The sequence below is a fragment of the Octopus sinensis genome, linkage group LG9, assembly GCF_006345805.1.
Source record: "Octopus sinensis linkage group LG9, ASM634580v1, whole genome shotgun sequence".
Classification (NCBI taxonomy): Eukaryota; Metazoa; Mollusca; class Cephalopoda; order Octopoda; family Octopodidae; genus Octopus; species Octopus sinensis.
Genome location: NC_043005.1, coordinates 90,595,543 through 90,618,608, shown reverse-complemented (window position 1 = coordinate 90,618,608; position 23,066 = coordinate 90,595,543). Strand labels below are relative to the sequence as shown.

General features: G+C 39.7%; 1 protein-coding gene across 1 annotated transcript in view; it reads right to left on the bottom strand.

The window, feature by feature from the left end:
- Positions 1-19,736, bottom strand: part of LOC115215689 (vacuolar protein sorting-associated protein VTA1 homolog) — a 36,217-nt gene extending 16,481 nt beyond the window's left edge. Inside the window, exons 1-3 of the mRNA XM_029784965.2 lie at positions 19,581-19,736; positions 13,878-13,972; positions 4,355-4,482 (exon numbers count right to left, since the gene is read on the bottom strand). Coding sequence (XP_029640825.1) covers positions 4,355-4,482; positions 13,878-13,972; positions 19,581-19,689 — 332 coding nt within the window. The 5' untranslated portion in view covers positions 19,690-19,736. The remainder of the gene's footprint in view (positions 1-4,354; positions 4,483-13,877; positions 13,973-19,580) is intronic.
- Between the last annotated feature and the right edge of the window lie 3,330 nt (positions 19,737-23,066).

Here is a 23,066-nt window from a genome sequence, read left to right as displayed (position 1 = left end):
GGTGTTTCTACCTGGCACAAAACCAAACTGCATCTCATCTAAGCAGACTCTCCCTAATTAGTTGGGCTATGACCCTCTCCATGACCTTTATCACCTGATCCTAGCAGTTTGATACCCATGTAGTTATTTTGAGCTAAAGCACCAGCTTTACCTTTCTAGCAGATGTCTATGGTGCTGCTATGCCAGTCATTGGGTATGACTCCTTTCTGAACAACTTGGTTTAGAATATGGGTAACTAGGCCACGACCCACACCACCAGATATTTAAAGCATCTCAGCATTGATTCCTGATGGGCCGGAGGCTTTTCCTGACTTCATATCCTTAATTGCTTTATCTACCAGGGTGCTATCTATTCGGGTAGCTGGTCCCTCAATTGGGTCAACATTTAGCAGGCTCTCCTCCTCTCATTCATTTTCCACATTCAGCAGTCTCTCATAATGGCTTCTCCAAGCCCCTTTCTTTTCAGAAACATTAAAAGCAAATGCACCATCATCCATGCGGACACATTTCTCTCCTGTGACATCACAATTTTCTCTCACACACTGTCTTGCAATCTGAACTCCTTCAGTTCTTTGGTCCTCACGTCGCTGAACAATGGCAAACTTCTTTTTTCTGCTTTCCCCTTGGCTATATATACCTGTCGCCCAGCCTCCCTTCAGGCTATCTGGTACAGTTCCTTGCTACCCCCACTCTTCTAGGTTTTCCAGGCCTGTTTCTTTGTTGTAATGGCTTTTGTCTACTATACTATTCCACCACCACGTAACTCTAGGTCTGGAAGGGACTTTGCCCCAGCCAAAGATTTAGTCTGTGGTGCTCAGTCAGCTGTCACACAGGAATTTCCAGTTACCCTCTATGCCTGAAGTCTGTAGCTCCTCCTCTCTCTCATCAAATTTCTCAGTGAGGATGTCCCTAAATCTCTGACCATGTGAAGGGTTCTTTAGCTTCCAGATTGGTCTACTTCTTGGTATCCTTTTGGCCTCGAGCCTAAAGTCACTAATGACTAGCCTATGCTGGGGGGTACTTTCTTCACAAGGGAGAGTCTTTGTATTTAAGAGCAACCCTGCGTCCCGCTGTCTGGTGAGGATGAAATCAATCTGGCTAGCAGAGTCCTCCGATTGATAGGTTATCAGGTGGCTGTCTGGCTTCCTGAAGTTAGTGCTGCAGATTAATAGGTTGCATACATCACAGAACTCCAGTAGCCTCATACCCACTTCATTTCAGGAACTAATTCCATAGCCCCAGTGAACACCATGGAAGATACAAGATTGCCGTCCAACATGACCATTAAAATCCCCAGCCGCAAAGATGAGATCATTGCCACTTGTTTTTGAGGTGGCCTGTAGAAGGATGTCATAAAAGTGGCCCTTCTGATCGTTTGTGGGGCATAGGCAGAGATAATTGTAGCTATACCATTTTGCAAGACTAGCCTGAGCTTAAGCCCTCTATCGCATACCCTGACTACCTCTATGACCTTATCCATCCATTTCTCTGTAAGGAGTATACTTACACCCCCTACTTCATCACTGTTTCCTTCCCAGAAGATTTTATACCTATGTGCCTTGCCTGTGAGGATCCTGACTGAAGCTCCTCTCCATCTTACTTCTTGTATGCAGCATACATCAACACGTCTCCATTCAAGCATCTCTACAATCTCACTAGTGCTACCTTTCAGTGTGCCTACATTGAGAGTGCCAACTCTAAAAACAGGGACAGGAATGTAGGAGGAGACATGGGGAGGGGAGATGTGATTCAGTGCCTGAAAAGAAGGTTTTCATGTTCGCTTAATCGACATGCTACACCTGTTCTCACTTTTGACCTGTCATCATTCAAACATTTGAGCATGTTAAGATTGTTGCCCCTACAGGGGGTAGGAGTAGGTGTTAGTGGCGCTGTAAGTAAAAGCATTACTGACTTCGTAAAAGCATGAATTTAAGCATTCCTGGAGTTGCAGATATAAGTAAACCAAAAAATAGATAAAGGAAGAGAAGAAAAAGAAGAGAGAAGAATATGAATATGAATATGCCAATGTTAGATTAAGTAGGTTGGCAGCTAAACTAGTTGCATTTGTCCGAGAGAGAGAGATGGGGAAGAAATTGCAGGTATGATAAGGATACCACCAATGAGGGAGGGGGTTTATGGTGAGAGAAGAGAGGAACAAGCACACCCATTAGAACAAGCAAGCACACATCAACATACACACAGACAGAAACAAGCATGCATATGCACACACACACACACATACATGCGCGCGAGTGCGGAACAAGCACGCACATATAGCCCATTAGCTTTCTCTTTGATACATCCATGGAAATTACTGAGTAGTTTGTTGACAAATTTTGAGTCAAAACAAAAGATAGCCAATTAAGTAGGTGGACAGCTAAACCAGTTGCATTTGTCCTGGGAGAGAGAGAGAGAGGGAGAGGAGATTGCAGGTATGATAGAGGATACCACCAATGAGAGAGAGGGTTTCTGGTGAGAGAAGAGAGATATCCGGTAATGGTGGTGGGAGATTACATACATATATATATATATTACATAGTATATCTATATTATCATTGTTGAACATCTGTTTTCCATACTGGGGACTAGCAAGCCAGTAGGCTGTGCCAGACTTCAATCTGATCTGGCAAGGTTTCTACAGCTGGATGCCCTTCCTAACACCAACCACTCCGAGAGTGTAGTGGGTGCTTTTTACGTGCCACTGTCACAGAGTCAGTCAGGCGGCACTCGCATTGACCACATTCGGATGGTGCTTTTTATGTGCCACCAGCATGGGGAGCCAGTCAGGCAGCACTGGCGTCGACTCACGTTTGAATGGTGCTTATTACGTGCTACCGGCACAAGAGCCAGTCAGGGACTGGCATCGACCATGCTTGGATGGTGCTTTTTACATATCACCAGCACGGAGAGCCAGTCAGGTGGCAGTGGCATCGACCTACTTTTGAATGGTACTTATTATGTGCCACCAACATGTATTCCAGTCAGGTGGCACTGATTTCAGTCACAACTACAATTTCCATTTTTGATTTTGATCTTGATTTTACTTGACTCAATAGGTTTTCTCAAGCACACACACACACACACACACACACACATATACATATATATATATATATATATATATATATATATATATATATATTATTATTATTATTATATTATTATTATTATTATTATTATTATTATTACTTTTCACTGAGACTGACTTTGCCTTTCATCCTTTCGAGGTCAATAAATAGGTACCAGTCAAACACCCGAAACAATGTAGTCAACTAACATCCTCCAACAACTTTTCAGGCTTTGTGCCTATAGTAGAAAGAATTATTATTTAGGATCATTAGGAAGCTGCGTTAAATATTTAAGTGGTATTCCACCCATTTTTATGTTCTGAGTTCAAATTTCACCAAGGTCGACTTTGCTTTTAGCTTTTTGAGGGTCGATGAAATAAGTATCAGTTATGCACTGGGGTCGATGTAATCGACTAGCCCACTGCCCCAAAATTTCAGGCTTTGTGCCTATAGTAGAAAGGATTATTACCATTATTATTAAGGCAGCAAACTGGCAGAACCGTTAGCATGCCAGGCAAAGCACTTTCCGGCATTTCGTCTATCTTTACATTCTGAGTTCAAATTCCGCCAAGGTCATCTTTGCCTTCCATCCTTTTGGGATTGATAAATTAAGTACCAGTCACATACAGGGGTCACAGTAATTCATTAGTCCCCTCCCTCCAAATTTCAAGCCTTGTGCCTTTAGTAGAAAGGATTATTATTACCTCCACTTTTGCGAAGGCAGAGGTATTCTTTCCAGATGTGTTTGTCCATGGACAAGACTTCTCAAGAATTGCTGGATGGATTCTGATGAAACTGTCAGGAATGTTTGGCCTCGTGACTGGCATGAACTGATTAGATTTTGGGATTGATCCAGTTTCAGACAAGGACTCTGGATTATTTTTCTTGTTTTTTTACTTAATTTTTGAGAACAGTCAGTTTCATTATTAGTATTCTCGTTTGTGAGAGCAGCTGAGTTTATTTCAGATATTCTCATTTTAAAAATCATCGGCTAATCATTGAGAGGATGTTGGTGTTGCCTTGGTGGAGGTTTTCCCTCTCTGAGTGCTATTATTATTATTGTTATTATTATTATTGTTATTATTATTATTATTATTATTATTATTATTATTATTATTAATACAGGATAGAAGTGGGAGTAAGTGAGAAAGAAAGAGAGAGAGATGAATGACAGGAAGAAGAGAGGGTATCAGGGGTAGAGATGACAGCATATATTGACTTAACTGAGACTGTGTGTGTGTGTGTGTGTTTCTGATGAATAATTTTTGGCTCCAAACGATACATACTTATCAAATTGAGCAGCTCTGTCTTTGTTGTCAGCCACAATGAAAAACTTGAGGGCATACTCCTCCAGATACGCCTGCCCAACTGTTTCTGACTGGATGGCATCGCTATCAGCTAGTTGCTGTTTCGACTGGTCACATGAAATCACAAACGAAAACATAAAATAAACAAGGAGAAGAACAAAACATGAAAAAGAGAAAGAAAAATATACAACTATTTTGGGGTTTTTTTAAAGACAAAAGACTGTGAAATAAAGAAAGACTATCACAGGAACTTTTAATCATCATCATCATCATCATCATCATCATCATCGTTTAACGTCCGCTTTCCATGCTGGCATGGGTTGGACGATTTGACTGAGGTCTGGCAAACCAGATGGCTGCACCAGACTCCAATCTGATCTGGCAGAGTTTCTACAGCTTGATGCCCTTCCTAACACCAACCACTCTGAGAGTGTAGTAGGTGCTTTTACGTGCCACCGGCATGAAGGCCAGTCAGGCAGTACTGGCAACAGCCACACTCAAATGGTGCTTTTTATGTGCCACCTTCACAGGAGCCAGTCCAGCAGCACTGGCAATGACCTTGCTCGAATGTTTTGTCACGTGCTACGAGCACAGGTGTTAGTAAGGCGATGCAGGTAACAATCACACTCGAACAGTGTTTTTAACGTGCCATCGGCTCGGAGGCCAGCTTGTTGCTCTGGCCCCGATCTCACTCATATGGTTCTCTTAGTGTTCCACTAGCACGGATGCCAGTCATCAAATTTGATTTCGATATCGATTTCAATTTCACTTGCCTTAACAAGTCTTTGCAAGCAGAGTTTAGTGTCCAATGAAGGAAAGGCACGCATAAGTGGGCTGGTTACACCCCTGGCATAGGCCACAAGGTTATGGTCTCACTTGCACTTGCCGAGTCTTCTCAAGCACAGCATATTTCCAGAGGTCCCGGTCACTAGTCATTGCCTCGGTGAGGCCCAGTGTTTGAAGGTCATGCTTCACTACCTCATCCCTAAGCTATTATCTCATTTAACCTGTATCATTTCTTAAATAAGCCTTAATGGCTTCTAAATGAGCTGATTTATCTCTTTTGATAGCAGCCAGCCTGAAACCACCCCCGGTCCTATGATAAAAACTTCCTGTGTGATCTAAATAAAAATCTTCTATCAAAATTTCTTGATAAAGTTATTTTACTAAACCCTTCATTATTTTCAAAATATACTTTAAATATTGACACAAAAGGGTTAAAATAGTTTACACTTTGCACTTTTAAATTGTGCTGACCACCACAACTGGCTTTCATTGGAGACATATGCCTAAAAGAAATGAACAGATGTTACTAAGAACATGTCACAATTGATTCTAATTGATTCACAATGTGAAATAATAAAAAATTCAGATAAGATTTTTATCTTATTAACAAGGAGTTACATTAATAATGTATCCAGCTTTCTTAAGATATACTATTCATTTGTCTATTGTATTAATAGCATGAATAAATTATCTATACCATGAATAAATTATCCACCATTCTTGAGATAAGTGTCTCTAATCTATTACATTGTTAATTTATCTATTGCATTAATAATGTATCTATTACATTATCACTTTCACTTTTCATTTTTTTTTTTACTTTTATTCATATCAGTCATTTGACTGTGGCCATGCTGGGGCACTGCTTTGAAGAATTTTAATCAAACAAATCGACCCCAGGACTTATTCTTTCAAGCCTAGTGCTTATTCTATCAGTTTCTTTTGCTGAACTGCTTAGTTACAGGGACATAAACACACCAACACCAGTTCTCAAGTGGTGGTTGGGGGACAAACACAAAGACAGACACACATAGACAGACAAACACACATATACAATGGACTTCTTTCAGTTTCCGTCTACCTAATCCACTCACAAGGCTTTAGTCGGCCCAAGGACTGGCATCAACCACGTTTGGATGGTGCTTTCTACATGTCACCACTGATGTTATATTTCTGGTAAGGCAACTGCAGGGGAAATACCTAGCCAAAGATAAACCTCTGTACTTGGCTTTTGTTGACTTGGACAAAGCCTTTGACAGTGTCCCCAGATTCCTTATCTGGACATCAATGTGGAAACCAAGGATAGACAAGTGGTTGGTAAGAGCTGTAGAAGCCCTGTACAGAGATGTTGTCAGTAAGGTGAGGGTTGGCAATGAATATAATGAAGAAATCCAGGTAGAAGTAGGGGTTCATCAAGGGTCAGTCCTCCAGGCAATAACAGAGAAATTCAATATAGGCTGCCCCTGGGAGCTCTTCTATACTGATGACCTTGCTCTAATAGCTGAGTCACGATTAGAACTAGAGATGAAGTTTCAAGTGTGGAAGCAAAGTCTAGAATCGAAGGACCTTGGAATCAATGTTGCAAAAGCCAAAGTTCTAGTAAGTAGGAAGGCAAACACATCTCAAATCCAGTCAGGTAGATGGCCCTGCTCAATCTGTAGGAAAGACGTAGGTAGAAACTCCATAACATATACCCAGTACAAGCTATGGACACATAAGAGGTGCAGCAATATCAAAGGAATGTTAACCAGGAAGATAGTTTTCATGTGTGGCAGATGCACAGGAGTAATAAACACCAAAGATGCTCAGAAAACAGGTTCCATCACATGCCAGGAGGAGAAATTAGAAGTAGTTGATAGCTTCTGCTACCTAGGTGACCAAGTCTGTAGTGGGAGTGGATGCTCAGAGAGCATTGCCACTAGAATAAGAATAGCCTGAGCAAAGTTCAGAAAGCTCCTACCTCTACTGGTGACAAATGGTCTCTAGCTCAGAGTTGAAGGTAGATTGTACAATGCATGTGTGCAAACTACCATGCTATTCGGCAGTGAAACATGGGCTGTAACTGCTGAAGACATGCGTAGGCTTGAAAGAAATGAAGCTAGTATGATCCACTGGATGTGTAATGTCAGTGTGCACACACATCAGTGTAAGCGCCCTGAGAGAAATGTTGGACATAAGAAGCATCAGATTTGGTGTGCAAGAGAGATGACTGGTATGGTCATGTGCTACGTATGGATGAGGATAGCTGTGTGAAGAAGTGTCACTTCCTAACAGTGGAAGGAACCCGTGGAAGAGGGAGACCCAGGAAGACATGGGATGAGGTGGTAAAGCATGACTTTTGAATGTTGGGCCTCACAGAGGCAATGACAAGAGACCAAGACCTTTGGAGGTATGCTGTGATTGAAAAGACCCAGCAAGGAAAGTGAGGTTACCAGTGTTGCATAACCAACCCATTTAAAAAGTACCCTTGAATCGTTGGGCAATACACTGAGCTTGAGAAGACCTATTGAGTCAATCAAAATCAAAATGGAAATCGTAGTTGTGGCTGAAGCCAGTGCCACCTGACTGGCACCTGTGCTGGTGGCACGTAATAAGCACCATTCAAGCATGGGTCGATGCCAGTGCTGCCTGACTGGCTCTCCATACAGGTGGCACATAAAAAGCTCCATCCAAATGTGGTTGATGCCAGTGCCGCCTGACTGGCTCCTGTGCCAGTGGCACATAAAAAGCACCCACCACACTCTAGGAGTGGTTGGCATTAGGAAGGTCATTCAGCTGTAGAAACATTGCCAGATCAGATTGGAGCCTGGTGCAGCCTCCTGGCTTGCCAGTCCTCTGTCAAACCACCACCCAACCCATGCCAGCATGGAAAGCAGACGTTAAGCAATGATGATGATGATGATGGAAGATTCAGAGTGCCAGACAAAATACCTTGTAGTATTATGTGATGGTCCTTTATGTTGTGAGATCAAATCCTACCAAAGTCAGCTTTGCCCTTCATCTTTCTAGGGTCAATAAAATAAGGTAGCAGTGAAGCAGTGTAGTTGATTTAATCAAATCTACTCTTCCATGCTGGCATGGGTTGGATGATTTAACAGGATCCAGCAAACCAGAGGACTGAATCGAGCCTCAGTGTCTGCTTTGACATGGTTTCTACAGCTGGATGCCCTTCCCAATACCAACTGAGTAAAAATTTTAATGAGCATAATGGCAGTTGCTTATATGAAGAAGTACAGACATTTACAAGAGTATGTGAAATTTGAATTTCTACCTTTGTTTACTAACACAAACTGCAAAGACAATATAGATACTAACCTTGTACTAACAATTATTTATCAATGTTACCTGAGTCACTTGTATCCTATATACTTAAATTCACTAAGGTTATTTATTAACTCTTAAAAGACCCTGCAGAGCTAAGGAGACATTACGTATTATTCTACAACCGTATTTTCCTTTTCTGTAAATGAATTGCATGGCTCAACAGGTATCTCCCTCACATCATATCCTACTATAATAAAAACAAAAAAATGTATTAGTTAAAACATTCTTAAATACAACTATGCTGGAAGATCAGAAATGAGGCAGTTTCATTTCGTTTCAATTCAATTTTTTTTTCCAATCTGATGTTTTAAATTGAGAAAACTAAGAGAGTTTCAACTAAGAGCATCCATTATATGCAACTGATACAGCATTACATGAAAATAGCCATCTGTGTATCATACTTAATGTAGACACATTGTTGATAGGCCAGTTCCTGTGGTATTTGTCCAGAGACAGCATCTCTTGTGGTTGAGTTGTGTTAACAAAGCTCAACCATAAGAGATGTTATTTCAGGACAAATACCACAGTAACTGGCCTATGAACAGTTTATATAGATGTGTGTGTACATTAAGTATAATATATAGATGGCTATTTATAAGAATGTTTGAAATTTGGATTCATATCTTTGTTGACTAAAACAACCTGCAAAAATGAAGACCACTTGGCAAGAAAATAAAGATGTGGATATTTTTTTTAAAGCACCAAAGGAACAAATTAGAAATCAACCAAATTTAAGACATTCTTTAAAGCACCGATCAGTATTAAACAGTATTTTCCTTAAAGTAGCAAAGAAAGAACAGTTGTAGCCATTGGTGAGGAAATCATAATACAATAAAACTAGCAATTTAACCAACCATCGCAAAAGAGACTGAAGCTGTTTTGAAGAAAAACATGCAACTTGATGCAATGCCACTAAATGCAAATATGATGCTTTAACGCTTTCATTACAATATTTCTGATTAAATACACTGCTTTTGTTTCAATTAATTTGGAGGAGAATAAAGAATTTAGTGAAATAATTTCATCATCATCATTAAGCTTGTGTTTGGAACATAAATTATCTAGTCACTTTAAATGCTAAAGGGTTAGATTTTCTACACCATGTGGACATTTCAAGTATTTCCAAGAAGGAGCAGGAAATACTTCAGGTTGTGACCCAAATATAAACATAAACACCTTGAAGAATTAAGAGAATTGAAAGCACACCTGAAAGGCACAAGAGAAAATGCACATACCTGACTGGATTGTTGCATTGTTTGGGGTACAAAATAAAGAATGCAGACACTGAGTATGACATCATGAAGTCTTTGATGTGTGTGTGTGTGTGTGTGTGTGAGTGAGTGAGCGAGTGAGTGTGTGCATGAGTGTGTGAGCGAGTGAGTGAGTGAGTGAGTGAGTGTATGTGTGCGAGTGAGTGAGCGAGTGAGTGTGTGTGCGAGTGAGTAAGTGTGTGAGTGAGTGAGTGGGTGAGTGAGTGTGTGTGCGAGTGAGTGAGTGAGTAAGTGAGTGTGTGAGTGAGTGGGTGTGTGAGTGTGTGAGTGAGTGAGTGTCTCTCTCTCTCTCTCTCTCTCTTTGAAGCTAAATCTTTGTTCAAAATTAAAAACCCTCGTTGATTATTGGAACAATGTACATAATTCTACTAAATATTTAGTGCAAGTTGATGAGAGGTATTTACTAAGAAAGCATAGCAATCACTCAGAAGTGAGTATGACCGGGTAACATGTACTGAGTTTACATTTAGGTAGATACCTATGTATTCACGAGCAAACACAGGCACCCTCATCCTTTCAGCCATTCCATCCTCAATCCAGTTGAACAGTGAAGATGGGATAGTTGGTGGGAGAGAAAACTGCACCAACACCACTGAGCTTATAGAAGTACAAAACAGAGAGGATTATCATGTAAGAGAAGATAGATTAACCCTTTCGTTACTGTATTTATTTTGAGATGCTCTGTGTTTCTTCCAATTATTTTAAATATAAGAAAGAATTTAGTAAAATAACATCGTTATCATTGAGCTAGTGTTAGGAACATGAATTGTGACTAAAATTTGGTGGAAATTTTGAATTCAAAACTTATGAAAACAAGACATTTATACTAAAGAGCCAGAGCCGGTTTCAGCCAGGTTGGTAACGAAAGGGTTAATGCCCTGGAAGTAACACTGTGCATGTTACTTTATATTTTTTTTTTATCAAAGTGCAAGAAGTGTAGGCATGGTTGCGTGGTTAAGAGTTTTGCTTCCCAACCACATGGGTTGGAGTTTAGTCCCCCTCCGTGGAACCTTGGTAAAGAGCCTTCAAATGTAGTCATAGACTGAGCAAAGCCTTATGAATGGATTTGGTAAACAGAAACTGTCTATCTTTCTATCTATCTATATATATATATCATCATCATCATCATCATCATTTAACGTCTGCTTTCCATGCTAGCATGGGTTGGACGGGTATATATATATATATCATCATCATCATTGTTTAACGTCTGCTTTCCATGATGGTATGGGTTGGATGGTTTGACTGAGGACTGGCAATCCAGGAGACTGCACCAGATTCCAATCTGATCTGGCAAGGTTTCTACAGCTGGATGCCCTTGCTAATGCCAACTACAATGAGAGTGTAGTGGGTGCTTTTTATGTGCCATTGGCACAGGGGCCAGTCAGGTAACACTGGCATTGGCCATGCTTGAATGGTGCTTTTTACGTGCCAGTCAGTGGCACTGGATATGTGTGTGTGTGTGATTGTTTCTTTGATTTGACATACCTCATACCTCACATGATAGCTGTAAATGAGTGTCACTGTCATACAAGTGGTATCACTGTTTCCAGTCTTCCATGTAAGAGCTTGATATTAATGACAAGGTAAGAAATGGCAACAAGATGGGCATTTGGCTGCAGAAAATCTACCACAATGTATTCAGCCTCACACGTGCAAGCATGGAAAACTGGATGCAAATCATGGGGATGATGATGATGAAGATGATGATGATGATGATACACTGAATTGCTGAGGAATCAAGGATTTCATAAATGGGTCAAGGGTTAAACAAAAAGAATATATAAGCCATTCATGTTTACACTGATCCTATTTTCATCATCATCATCGTTTAACGTCCGCTTTCCATGGGTTGGACGATTTTGACTGAGGACTGGTGAACCAGATGGCTGCACCAGGCTCCAAACTTGATCTGGCAGAGTTTCTACGGCTGGATGCCCTTCCTAAAACCAACCACTCCGGAGTGTAGTGGGTGCTTTTTACGTGCCACTGGAAAGAGGTGTTGGAAACTTGACTCAGTGGGGAGGTTTCTCCAATCTGATTCTGAAAATCCCACTGAAATATTTAAGTACAATAAAGATATTCTTACTGATTTTTAACTATATTTATTAGCCTGAATTTCAATTTGAACTTGCAGTTATAATTTTAGTTTAAAAATAAATTGTTTTTAAGTTTAATTCCACACATCACTACAATTTTTAATTTAAGAAAATGATCTTGGTTTGTAAATCCTTTGAAATTTTAAACTGAAACAAAAACTATTTCATGTTTAGTACATAAACTTCAATATATCAGTATGTTGTGGGGTTGCTGAGAGCACTGGTATTACAAATGAAGCCCTGGCTATTTGTTCCTTTGTTTGTTTGCTTTATGTCCAGTTTCCAGTGCTGGCATGGGTTAGACAACTATATCAGAGAAACATTGTTTCACAGCCAAATGGTCTTCCAGTCATTAACCATTACCTGTTTTTTTAAATAAAGGATCTTTTATTTCACAGTTTCAAAAGTGAGCAGAGGTTTTTTTTTTTTTGGTAGAATGACAACTACAGCAACATTGCACATAGCCAACTATTTTCGTAGAGTGCAAATGTCAACAAACACACTGGTTCAGTCCCACTGCACAGTACCTTGGGCAAGTATCTCCTATTACAGCCCTGTGCCAACCAATGTCTTGTAAAAGAATTTGATAGATGGGAACTGTGCTGAAGCCTATCATACATATATCTACGTGTGTGTGTGTTTGTATTTTTAACCTTCACTGCTTGAAAACCAGAGACGGTTTGTTTACATCCCTGTAGCTAAGTAGATCAACCAAAAAGATCAATAGAATAAGTACCAGACATGACAATAAGTCCCAGGATCAATTTGTTTGACTAAACCCTTCAAGACAGTGCCCCAGCATGGCCACAATCCAATGACTCAAACAAATAAAAAGTAATCCTAGGATTAAAGCCATGGCAATCCATCCAATTTTTTTCCCCTAAATATAGTCTATCACAGACTACATTTTACAATAAGTCCTTCCTCTTTTATAATTATAACTTGAGAGAGATTAGGCTGCTATTTTTAGTAAGTTGAACAACTATATAGAAGTTCCTTGTTTGTTCAAAATTAGTACAATTAATTTAGTCTGGTACTCTGCTGATTCTACTAACATTAAAAACTGTCTGACCAAATAACAAATTAGAAGGGAATTTCACACAATAAGACATGGCTGTGTGGTTAAGAAGCTTGCTTCTCAACCACATGGCTTCAGGTTCATTTCTACAGCATGGTACCTTGGGCAAGTGTCTACTATATAGCCCCAGGCCAACCAAAGTCTTGTGAGCGGATTTAGTGGATGGAAACTGAAAGAAGCCTATGACAGGCACAGAAGTGGCTGTGTGGTAAGTAGCTTGCTTACCAACCACATGGTTCCGGGTTCAGTCCCACTGCATGTGTCTTCTACTAGAGCCTTGGGCCAACCAAAGCCTAGTGAGTGGTAGACAGAAATTGAGTCTGTCGTATATATATATACACATACATATATACATATGTATGTATGTATATGTTTGTGTGTGTGTGTGTGTCTGTATTTGTGCCCCCACCATCGCTTGACAACCAATGTTGGTGTGTTTACAGCCCTGTCATTTAGTGGTTCAGCAACAGAGACTGATAGAATAAGTACTAGGCTTACAAAGTCCTGGGGGTCAATTTGCTCGACTAAAGGCACGGCTGCAGCCAAATGACTGAAACAAGTAAAAGAATAAAAGAACACGCATGTGCGTGTAAGAGAGAGAGAGAGAGAGAGAGAGAGGAAGAGAGAGGAAGACAGAGAGAATGTGAGGGGGTGCCTCCTTGTCTTGACTCCATGTGATCCCCATCCTACAAGCAGTGTCCTTCATTGCCAATCTTCTGTAAAAACATGCCCAGCCATGGGGAAATACTACCTTTCTTAGAAACAGGTGAAGGTTTGCAACAGAGTAAGCATCTGGCCATAGAAAATCTGCCTTAACAAATTCTACCAGACCCATGCAAGCACGGAAAAGTGGACATTAAAATGATAATGATGATGGTTGTAGTGCAGGTGGTGATGATGATGATGATGATAATGATGCTGATAAAACAAGAAACACCACATACCATTTCTAGAGAATCCATCAGCATCATTAAATAGTCCCTGCAATCTGGAGACTTCTTATCAATTCCCATTGCTTTTTGAAAGGCATAGAGCTGACCTGTAGTAGAAAAAAAAAAATTAAATACAAAAATATGAGGCACAATCATATTGCCGAAAAGAGGGTCTTCAGTTTCACTTAAGCTGCAGAACTCCAAAGAATGAGAAAAGAGTACCGTTATATGAGCTACGTCGAATGTCACAATGAGAAAGGAGTTAAATGAAAAAAGATCAACCATGGATTGAAACCGCATCTCACAAATAAAGGTTCTGAAAAGAGTTCTTTACCACTCGGCAGTGGCAAATATTTCTTGGAAATTTTCACTAAAGTATTGGCTCGCATCATGTAATTAATACTGCAGTCCCACTAGAGGGGACCAATTATTAAAGTTGACAAGCAATGTAACTGAAAGTGCAGTTAAAGGATACGAGGGCAAGGAAAGCAGCTGGATTAGCAGAAGTAGTCACCAGAAGATATCCAATCAAAGAGAGGCTGTGTGAAGAATCCACATTGTCTATGAGGTAGTATAGGAAGGTGTCATGTCCAGCAAATTGTTGTAACAGTATCAACATAAACTACAAGGGAAAATGAGATGCTCTACAGCAGTGGTTCTCAACCATTTTTTGCATACAGATCCTTTTGGCTCCAATTTTATTCAGATGGACCTTCCTAGCCATTCAATGTTTAAAAAATCCTATTGCATTTTTATAATTAAAATATTCATTAGGAATTGTATTTTTAAAAACTTAAAAATATTTTGAATGCCACAGAAGTATACCCCATTTATTGCAGATAAATTTTAACAGCAAAATCTTTTATGCCTCCTCCCCCAAGGGCCATGTGGACCCTGGTTGAGAAGCCCTGCTCTAAACAGTAGCAACTACAGAGGCATCAAACTGATGGACTAAGGTACAAATGTAACAGAAAGACTTAGTGTACAACATATCAGGAAGAGAAGCTACACTTCAGGTTTGTGCTAAGATGAGATATTTCCTAGTGAGAAACTACAAGAAAATTTCTGAGCTAAAAGTAAACCACTATACCTAGCATTTGTCCATCTGGAGCAGGTTTTTGACAGGGTACCATGGTCTGTAATCTGGAGATCAAAAATATTTTTTTATCATACCTAATATCATAGGTGCTATGATAGGAATTACTGATCTTTCCAAAGTGGGGGTGTCACCTTGGTCAACACTCTCTAAAGTAAACAAAGATAGGCTTCAAATTTTGGCACAATGCCAGTAATTTCAGGGGAGGAGTCTAGTCAATTACATTAACCCCTGTGTTCAATTGGTACTTATTTTATTGACCCCAAAAGGACAAAAGGCAAAGTTGACTTTGGCAGAATTTGAACTCAGAATGTAAAGATGGACGAAATGTCACTAAGTATTTTGTCTGGTGTGCTAACGATTCTGCCTTAAGTTAAATGAATATTAAATTTATTTAAATAATCAAATGAAATACAGGTACCTGTACATTAGTACAAATCATAAGTGATTCCAGATTATCAGTGTTGTACTTGAAACAGGAACAGCAGTAACCCATTTCAGTCAGTGATCAGGACCAGGGCCTAAATAATGACAAGGATATCACTAGCAGCCAAATCTCCTTCAAATCACATTCTTACTGTCTTAGAAACAGAAGGACATGTTAGATAACATCGTCCTGGATACAGTATATTTCAAAATGATTTGGGATCATCATGGCTGAAATGTCTTTCATCATACAGTAAGTCCTTGTTCAATCTGAGCCAGCATTGTGCTCACCAACAATGAGTGTACAATTTTGAATTTATAGGAAATGAGATGGAGAGAAAGAGCACTATCAACTAAGTCAAATAAAATAGGTCTGAACTGTGAATCAAAGACCAGCAAATCCATCCGGCTAAGGGTTTTAGTCCACACTGAAACACCAGCTTGCCATAATATAAAAAATATTATCAAGCCAATGAGGGCAGGAAGGACCTCTAAGCAGAAGCATGCCCTGTAAGATACAAATTTCCCTCAAATCACACCACAGTTTCTTCAAGGAAAGGATACATTTGATAATATTGTCAACTCTTGTCATTGCTTCAATAAATGAGAGTTCAGTAAGACAGCTAAAAAAACAACCATCACCCTATGGTCACCTGTACACATAGTCAAAGCTGAAAACTTCCAGTTGCTTCACAAGCCCAATAGCTATCAGGATGCAGGATTTGTAAGTGAGATGTCTTCTCTTAGATCAGCAGCTCAAGAGCTGAAGGTCCTCGTCTGCTCTGGGTTAGTTGGGGTGTCTCTGAGTGACCTTCCACCTTTGGCATGTTATGGCTGAGACCCTAACAGGTGCAGCTACTCAGGGTCAGAGCAGATCTGGCAACAATAGTGGCTAAGGGTAGAACGCTCAATCAGGACAGATTTGGAACTGAACAATAACAAAAGCATTAGTAATGTTTGATCATGGGGAAGTACAATGTCAACAACAATATCACAAAGGCCACAGGTCAACGAGGGCTCCTTTACACGATCGCTCAACATGCTCAAATCTCCCTCAAATCGGACAGACACATTGAATAATGTAGTCATAGATAGACAAGGTAATCAGAGCTCAAGCTTCTGTGATCATTAGGTCTGTTTAATGGTTTAATGAGGTTTGCTGAGAAATTTAATCACCAACATCAACACAGGCGCAGGAGTGGCTGTGTGGTAAGTAGCTTGCTAACCAACCACATGGTTCCGGGTTCAGTCCCACTGCGTGGCATCTTGGGCAAGTGTCTTCTGCTATAGCCCCGGGCCGACCAATGCCTTGTGAGTGGATTTGGTAGACGGAAACTGAAAGAAGCCTGTCGTATATATGTATATATATATATGTATGTGTGTGTGTTTGTGTGTCTGTGTTTGTCCCCCTAGCATTGCTTGACAACCGATGCTGGTGTGTTTACGTCCCCGTAACTTAGCGTTTCGGCAAAAGAGACCGATAGAATAAGTACTGGGCTTACAAAGAATAAGTCCTTGGGTTGATTTGCTCGACTAAAAGGCGGTGCTCCAGCATGGCCGCAGTCAAATGACTGAAACAAGTAAAAGAGTAAAAGACATGTATGTACGTGTGTACAGTAATACAATGAATGAATAATTTTATACACACTCGTAGGCACATGCCAACCAAATCTGTAGACAGTGCCCTATTTATTGATTAGGGGACGGTTTGTTATTATACATAAAATGACTTTTCTATCCCAAGAAATAAAAATAGTGTAGAGTTGAGTGCTAAACAATTCGTGTACGTGTAGGTGTGTTTTGCTTACAGTTTTCACATCCTGAACTTAAAATATTAATCGCTCTCACACACACACACAGTGTGTGTGTACGTGTGTGAACTTGCCGAAGCTTTATGTAAACAACAACCTTCGGGTAGAAAACGGAAGATACCACATAAAAAAATTCACCTAATTTACAAATAAATCATCATTTTACATAAATGATTACTAGCATTAATTAAACTGAGATGATTACCGTTCTGTTGTATATGTTATAGACATAAAACTACATTTTAATAATCTTGTAGCCATTCGGGGATTCTACACAAATAGTCTACATAATAGTTTACGAGCAAATTTCGAAGCCTGTGATTAATTAAACTGATTTAATTATACAGTTAGGGTATATTTTACAAACAATAAAACACGAAAACTATAACATTTTTATAGACATTCCAGGAATCCAGAAAATCGTTTCTTTGTAGTCTCGTTTTGTACCGGACGTCGTTGTTTTTGAATAGATCCGTCAACTTTACCTGTGTGTATGTATGTGATTGTATCTATGTATATTTATACACACAAACACACACATATATATATACAACCCATTTGAATATATATATATATATATATAATATATATATATATATATATATATATATATATGTGTGTGTGTGTGTGGTGTGTGTGTGTGTGTGTGTGTGTGCATTATCAAAGTCGACAGATGACTCTTAAGTTTCAATTTCAGCAGGAATGTCCAGGTCTATCTGCTCCAAGTAGCGTATTGACAAAATATATTAGACATATTTTACTACTGTTACATTACTACATATATACACACACACATAAACATACATTAGTACATACATAAAATAAGTGGTGTAAGAATTTCCAGTCAACCATACAAAGCAGTCACAATTTGTAAAATACTTTATAGCTTAGATGCTTCTTATCATGTGCAATACTCCGGAGTTTCTCTACAAGGGATTATAATATAAATATATCTAAGTTAAGGCGAGAGAAACGGATGAATCTTTGCCAAGTTTTAATTTCTGGTTCTACGAGAGAAAAATTATAAAATTTGAGGACTTTATTCTACAAAGAGACAAGAATTTATCACCCATGATAATGTTACAAAGACACACACACACATATATATATATATATGATACTATTAGATTATATACATGTATGTATGTATGTATATGGTGTGGTTTCGAGTTTAGTACCACAGCATGGCACCTTGAGCAAGTAGCTTCTACTATGGCACCGGACTAACCAAAACCTTGGTAGGTGGAAACTATGGAAACCCGTCGTGTGTGTGTGTGTGTGTGGTAGATGTAAAACGAGTGATAACGTCATACAAGCGGTGTCGTTCGTTTCCAGTCTTCCACGAAAATATGTCTGGCCATAACGAAATACCACTTTGCTTAGAAAACGGTGAAGGTTGGCGAAAGGAAGGGCATCGGGCCGAAGAAAATCTGCTTCTTGGAATTCCGCCTTACCCATGCAAGCATGGAAAAATGGACGTTAAAATGCTAATATATATATACATATCAGGTGGTGCTATTAAGTTAATCATGCCGAAACCTATCAAAATAATTAAGTTATGAGTGTGTATGGATATTCTATGTATGTATATATATATATATATATATATATATAATATATATATACATACACACACGATATATATATATATATATATATATATATATATATATATATACTTTATTTTAAGCAGCAGAAAATTCAACAAAATCTGTTACTCTGAGTTTCTCGTTGCCGTTCATCAGACAGTTTTTGCTAGCAAAAACTGTCTGATGAACGGCAACGAGAAACTCAGAGTAACAGATTTTGTTGAATTTTCTGCTGCTTAAAATAAAGCATATTACTCTACCACTGGTATTTGAGTACTCTTTTTTCCACCTTGTTTCACATTTATGTGTTTACTCCGGTATATATATATATATATATACATACACACACACGATATATATATATATATACATACATACACACACGATATATATAAATATATATACACACACATACATATATATATACACACACACATCTATATATATATATATACGCATACACACGTATATATACACACATACATATATACACACACAAATATCTATATATATACACACACACATATATATCTCTGTATATATCTATCTATAAATATATATACTAGTTTTATATATATATACATATATAAAATCGATATTATTAAGACATTTGCAAGAACTGAAACGGTAAGCAGCGAACGAGGTAAACAAACTGAACGAAGTCCGGTAAAAGAAAGAGTCTTTAAAAAATGACGTATTTAAAAGAGGAATGTTCAAAGTGAGAAAGAAACCAACGACAACCAGGAAGAACAATGGATATCGGTATAGGAATGAAATGACATAACATTCTTACAGTAATATGAAACAACTTGATCCCTTTTACTATGTTCCTCGGCAATCTTTAAATAATGTTGAATCGGTTTGAAACACGGTGGAAGTGCTGGCGAACCTCCGCTCGCCATGTTTGCAATTAAGGAAGGACAAGGGAGATAACAACGGATCACTTGACAGACGCAGTTTTCGCCCTTGACAAAAAAAAAGCTGAAATCGTGTGGGCGACTGAGAAAGATTTATATGTTTTATTTTATTGTAACATTTAATTTCTTTTCTTCTTTAACCGTTTACTTGTTTCGATTATTCGACCGTGACCATGCTGGGACCCCGCTTTGAAGAGGTTTTAAGGTAGCGTTTAAGGTAGCGTTTAAGGTAGCGTTTCAAGACCCAGTTCTAATTTTTGCTTTTACTTTCCAGTTTGGTACTGATATCGGCTCTCCTTTGTCAAATCGCTAAGTTAAGGGTTCGTAAACAAACCAACGTCGGTTGTCAAGCGGTGGAGAGTGTGAGACAAAGTCAGAGATAAAGATACATACGTCGATATATATATATATCATCATCATCGTTTAACGTCCATTCTCGATGCTGGCATGGGTTGGACGGTTCTGACTGGGGACTGGGAAGCCAGGAGGCCGCATCAGGCTCCAATATGATTTAGCAGTGTTTCTATAGCTACATGCCCTTCCTAACGCCAACCACTCCGAGAGTGTAGTGGGTGCTTTTTACATGTTACCAGCGCGGGAGCCAGTCAGGCAGCACTAGCATCGACCACATTCGGATGGTGCTTTTTACGTGCTACTGATACAGGAGCCAGTCAGGGCAGAGAGGCTGGCATCGACCATGTTTGGATGGTGCTTTTTACGTGTCACCAGCATGGGGAGCCAGTCAGGCGGCACTGACAACGACCCATGCATGCATGGTGCTTATTGCGTGCCACCGGCACGATATCATCATCATCATTAACATTTAGCATCCGTTTTCCATGTTGGCATGGGTTGGACGACATGCCAAGAACTGGCAAGGCAAGGGCCACACCAGGTTCCATAATTTGTTTTGGCTTGGTTTCTATAGTTAGATGCCCTTCCTAATGCCAACCAGAGTTTACTGGGTGCTTTATAATTTTGTTGTGTTGGGCAGGTCTTGAGTATAGCAATGCACCTCATTTCTCTCTCAACAGACCAATGCTCTGTCACACATGCACACTTACATCACACATCTAGCAGAGCATACCACTAGCTTTGTTCCTCTCCAGCTTTCATGTATCCTCTACATTCAGGGCCCACATCTCAGTCCCATGCAGCATCGCAGTTCATACACATGCATCATACAATCTTCCCTTCACTCAGAAAGAAAGACCTTTGGTTGCCAACAGAGGTAAAAGCTCTCAGAACTTTCTCCATTCTATTTTTATTCTAACAGTTACACTGTCTGTACAACCTCCTCTGCTGCTAATTGGGTCACCTAGGTAACTCAAAATTTTCTTTAACTACCAGAGAACCACCAGGACATTTAAGGATATCCCTTTCCCATGTATCTGAGGTCTTTATGGCTCCTGTACATCTTACGACTATATATATATATATATTTAGAGAATTTTTCATTAACAGAGAGTCCAGTGTAATCCATAGGCAGGAGAGGTGCAGCTGAAGTGTAGAAAGTCCAGTAGAAGTTCATAGGTGATGAAAGAAGATCGCTAGCCTCTACGCATTATTTTCTCTCCTTGTTTCTTTCTGTGTTCCATTCTGAGGAAGAGCATAGGCTCAAAACATTAAAGACTTTTTCACTTCCCAAGCGTTATACTAATACATCTGTTTGTTGTCTACACCACCTGTCTTCGTCTTTTGTTGCTTTTTTTTTGTGAATTCTCCCTATATTTAGAGAATGTTAGTTATGACCAGTTCGTAGGGTTACCCAGGATTTCTCATCTATAAAGCGCTTAGCTTTACACATGTCTCGCCAGACCTTAATGGCCAGTGGCCTCAACCAACCATAACTAACGTTCTTTAAATACTCTACTGCTCTGTAACTAAGGGTGTGCTTCTCTTTTGGATTAATGATTTACCGATGAGATATATATATATATGTAAAACATACTTTCCTCGAAACACTTATATATCTTGGCAATATTTATGACCATACCTAGCTATGAGCTGTCAATGCACACCTACCCACCACTGTGTGTGTGTGTGTGTGTGTGTGTGTGTATCTATGTATGTGTGTCTTTATGTCTGTGTTTGTCCCCCATCACAGTTTGACAACCAGTGTTGGTGTGTTTACATTCTTGTAATTTAGCAGTTCAGCAAAAGGGACTGATAGAATAAGTACCAGGCTTAAGAAAGAAATTCTGGGGTCAGTTCATTCAACCAAAAAATTCAAGGCAGTGCCCAGCATGACCGCAGTCTAATGACTGAAACAAACGATAAAAGATATATATACAGGGTGCGATGGGTAAATTGCCACCATTTTATATTTTTAATTTTGTGCATGCGCATCATTTGTTTTAGATTTTGTTCACTACACAGTTTAGTAGGGTCAGTTTGGCACTGTCTGTGTGAAAAACAGCACCATAACACAATTCACTCTGCCAGAAATTTGGAAGCAGCATGCTATACTGCTTGGCATTCACACCGGAAGCTCCAATATGAACATTTCAGAGTGTTTAGGTGTCAATCTGAGGACATGTACCAAGAGGGATGAAAATCAAACATCCAGTCAACGTCATGATGTTTGAAGTGATCCCTAGCGACGGCTACATTAGGACTAACCTTCATCTTCCCACACGGTCTCAGGCTTAACCAGAGGCCTACATCAAGTGCCTGGAGGAGTTAGTGCTGCCCTGGATCGAGGGTGGCTGCCAGAAGGCCCTATATCTAGCAACAGGACTCTGCACCATGCCACACAAGCAGGAGAACCCAGTCATGGCTATCTGCGACAATTTCTGCGACCATATCACCCCTAACATCTGGCCACCTAACTCCCCAGACTGCAACCCACTTGATTGTTATGTGTGGGGTGCAGTTGAGCAAGAGATCAACAAAACTCCTTGTAACACCAAAAATGAACTGAAGAGGGGAAACCCAGGAAGACACGGGATGAAGTGGTGAGGACCAGTCTCAGGATGTTGGGGCTCACAGAGGAAACGACAATGGACCGAGATGTCTGGCAATATGAAGTTCTGGAGAAGACCCACCCATGTCAGCAAACCTGAGTTCTAGAAGCGCTGTGTTCCACCCACATGTAACAATAACATTTTCCCACCCCACCAACAAACCAAATTACATTTCTCCCAAACTATCTCTTCTCTTCCTCGCATTTCCTCTTCATGAACTATGAGATCTCCCACTCCCCAACCCTGTCCCCACTGCCTGACTCACTGTATCATTGCTTTCCCCACCCCCTCTAATATAACTGGGTTCTCACCAGCTGCAGCATCCCCCACTCCCAATCCCTACTTGCACCTTCTTGGCAATACCCTGCCACCACCTACCACCATTTATCTCTCTCT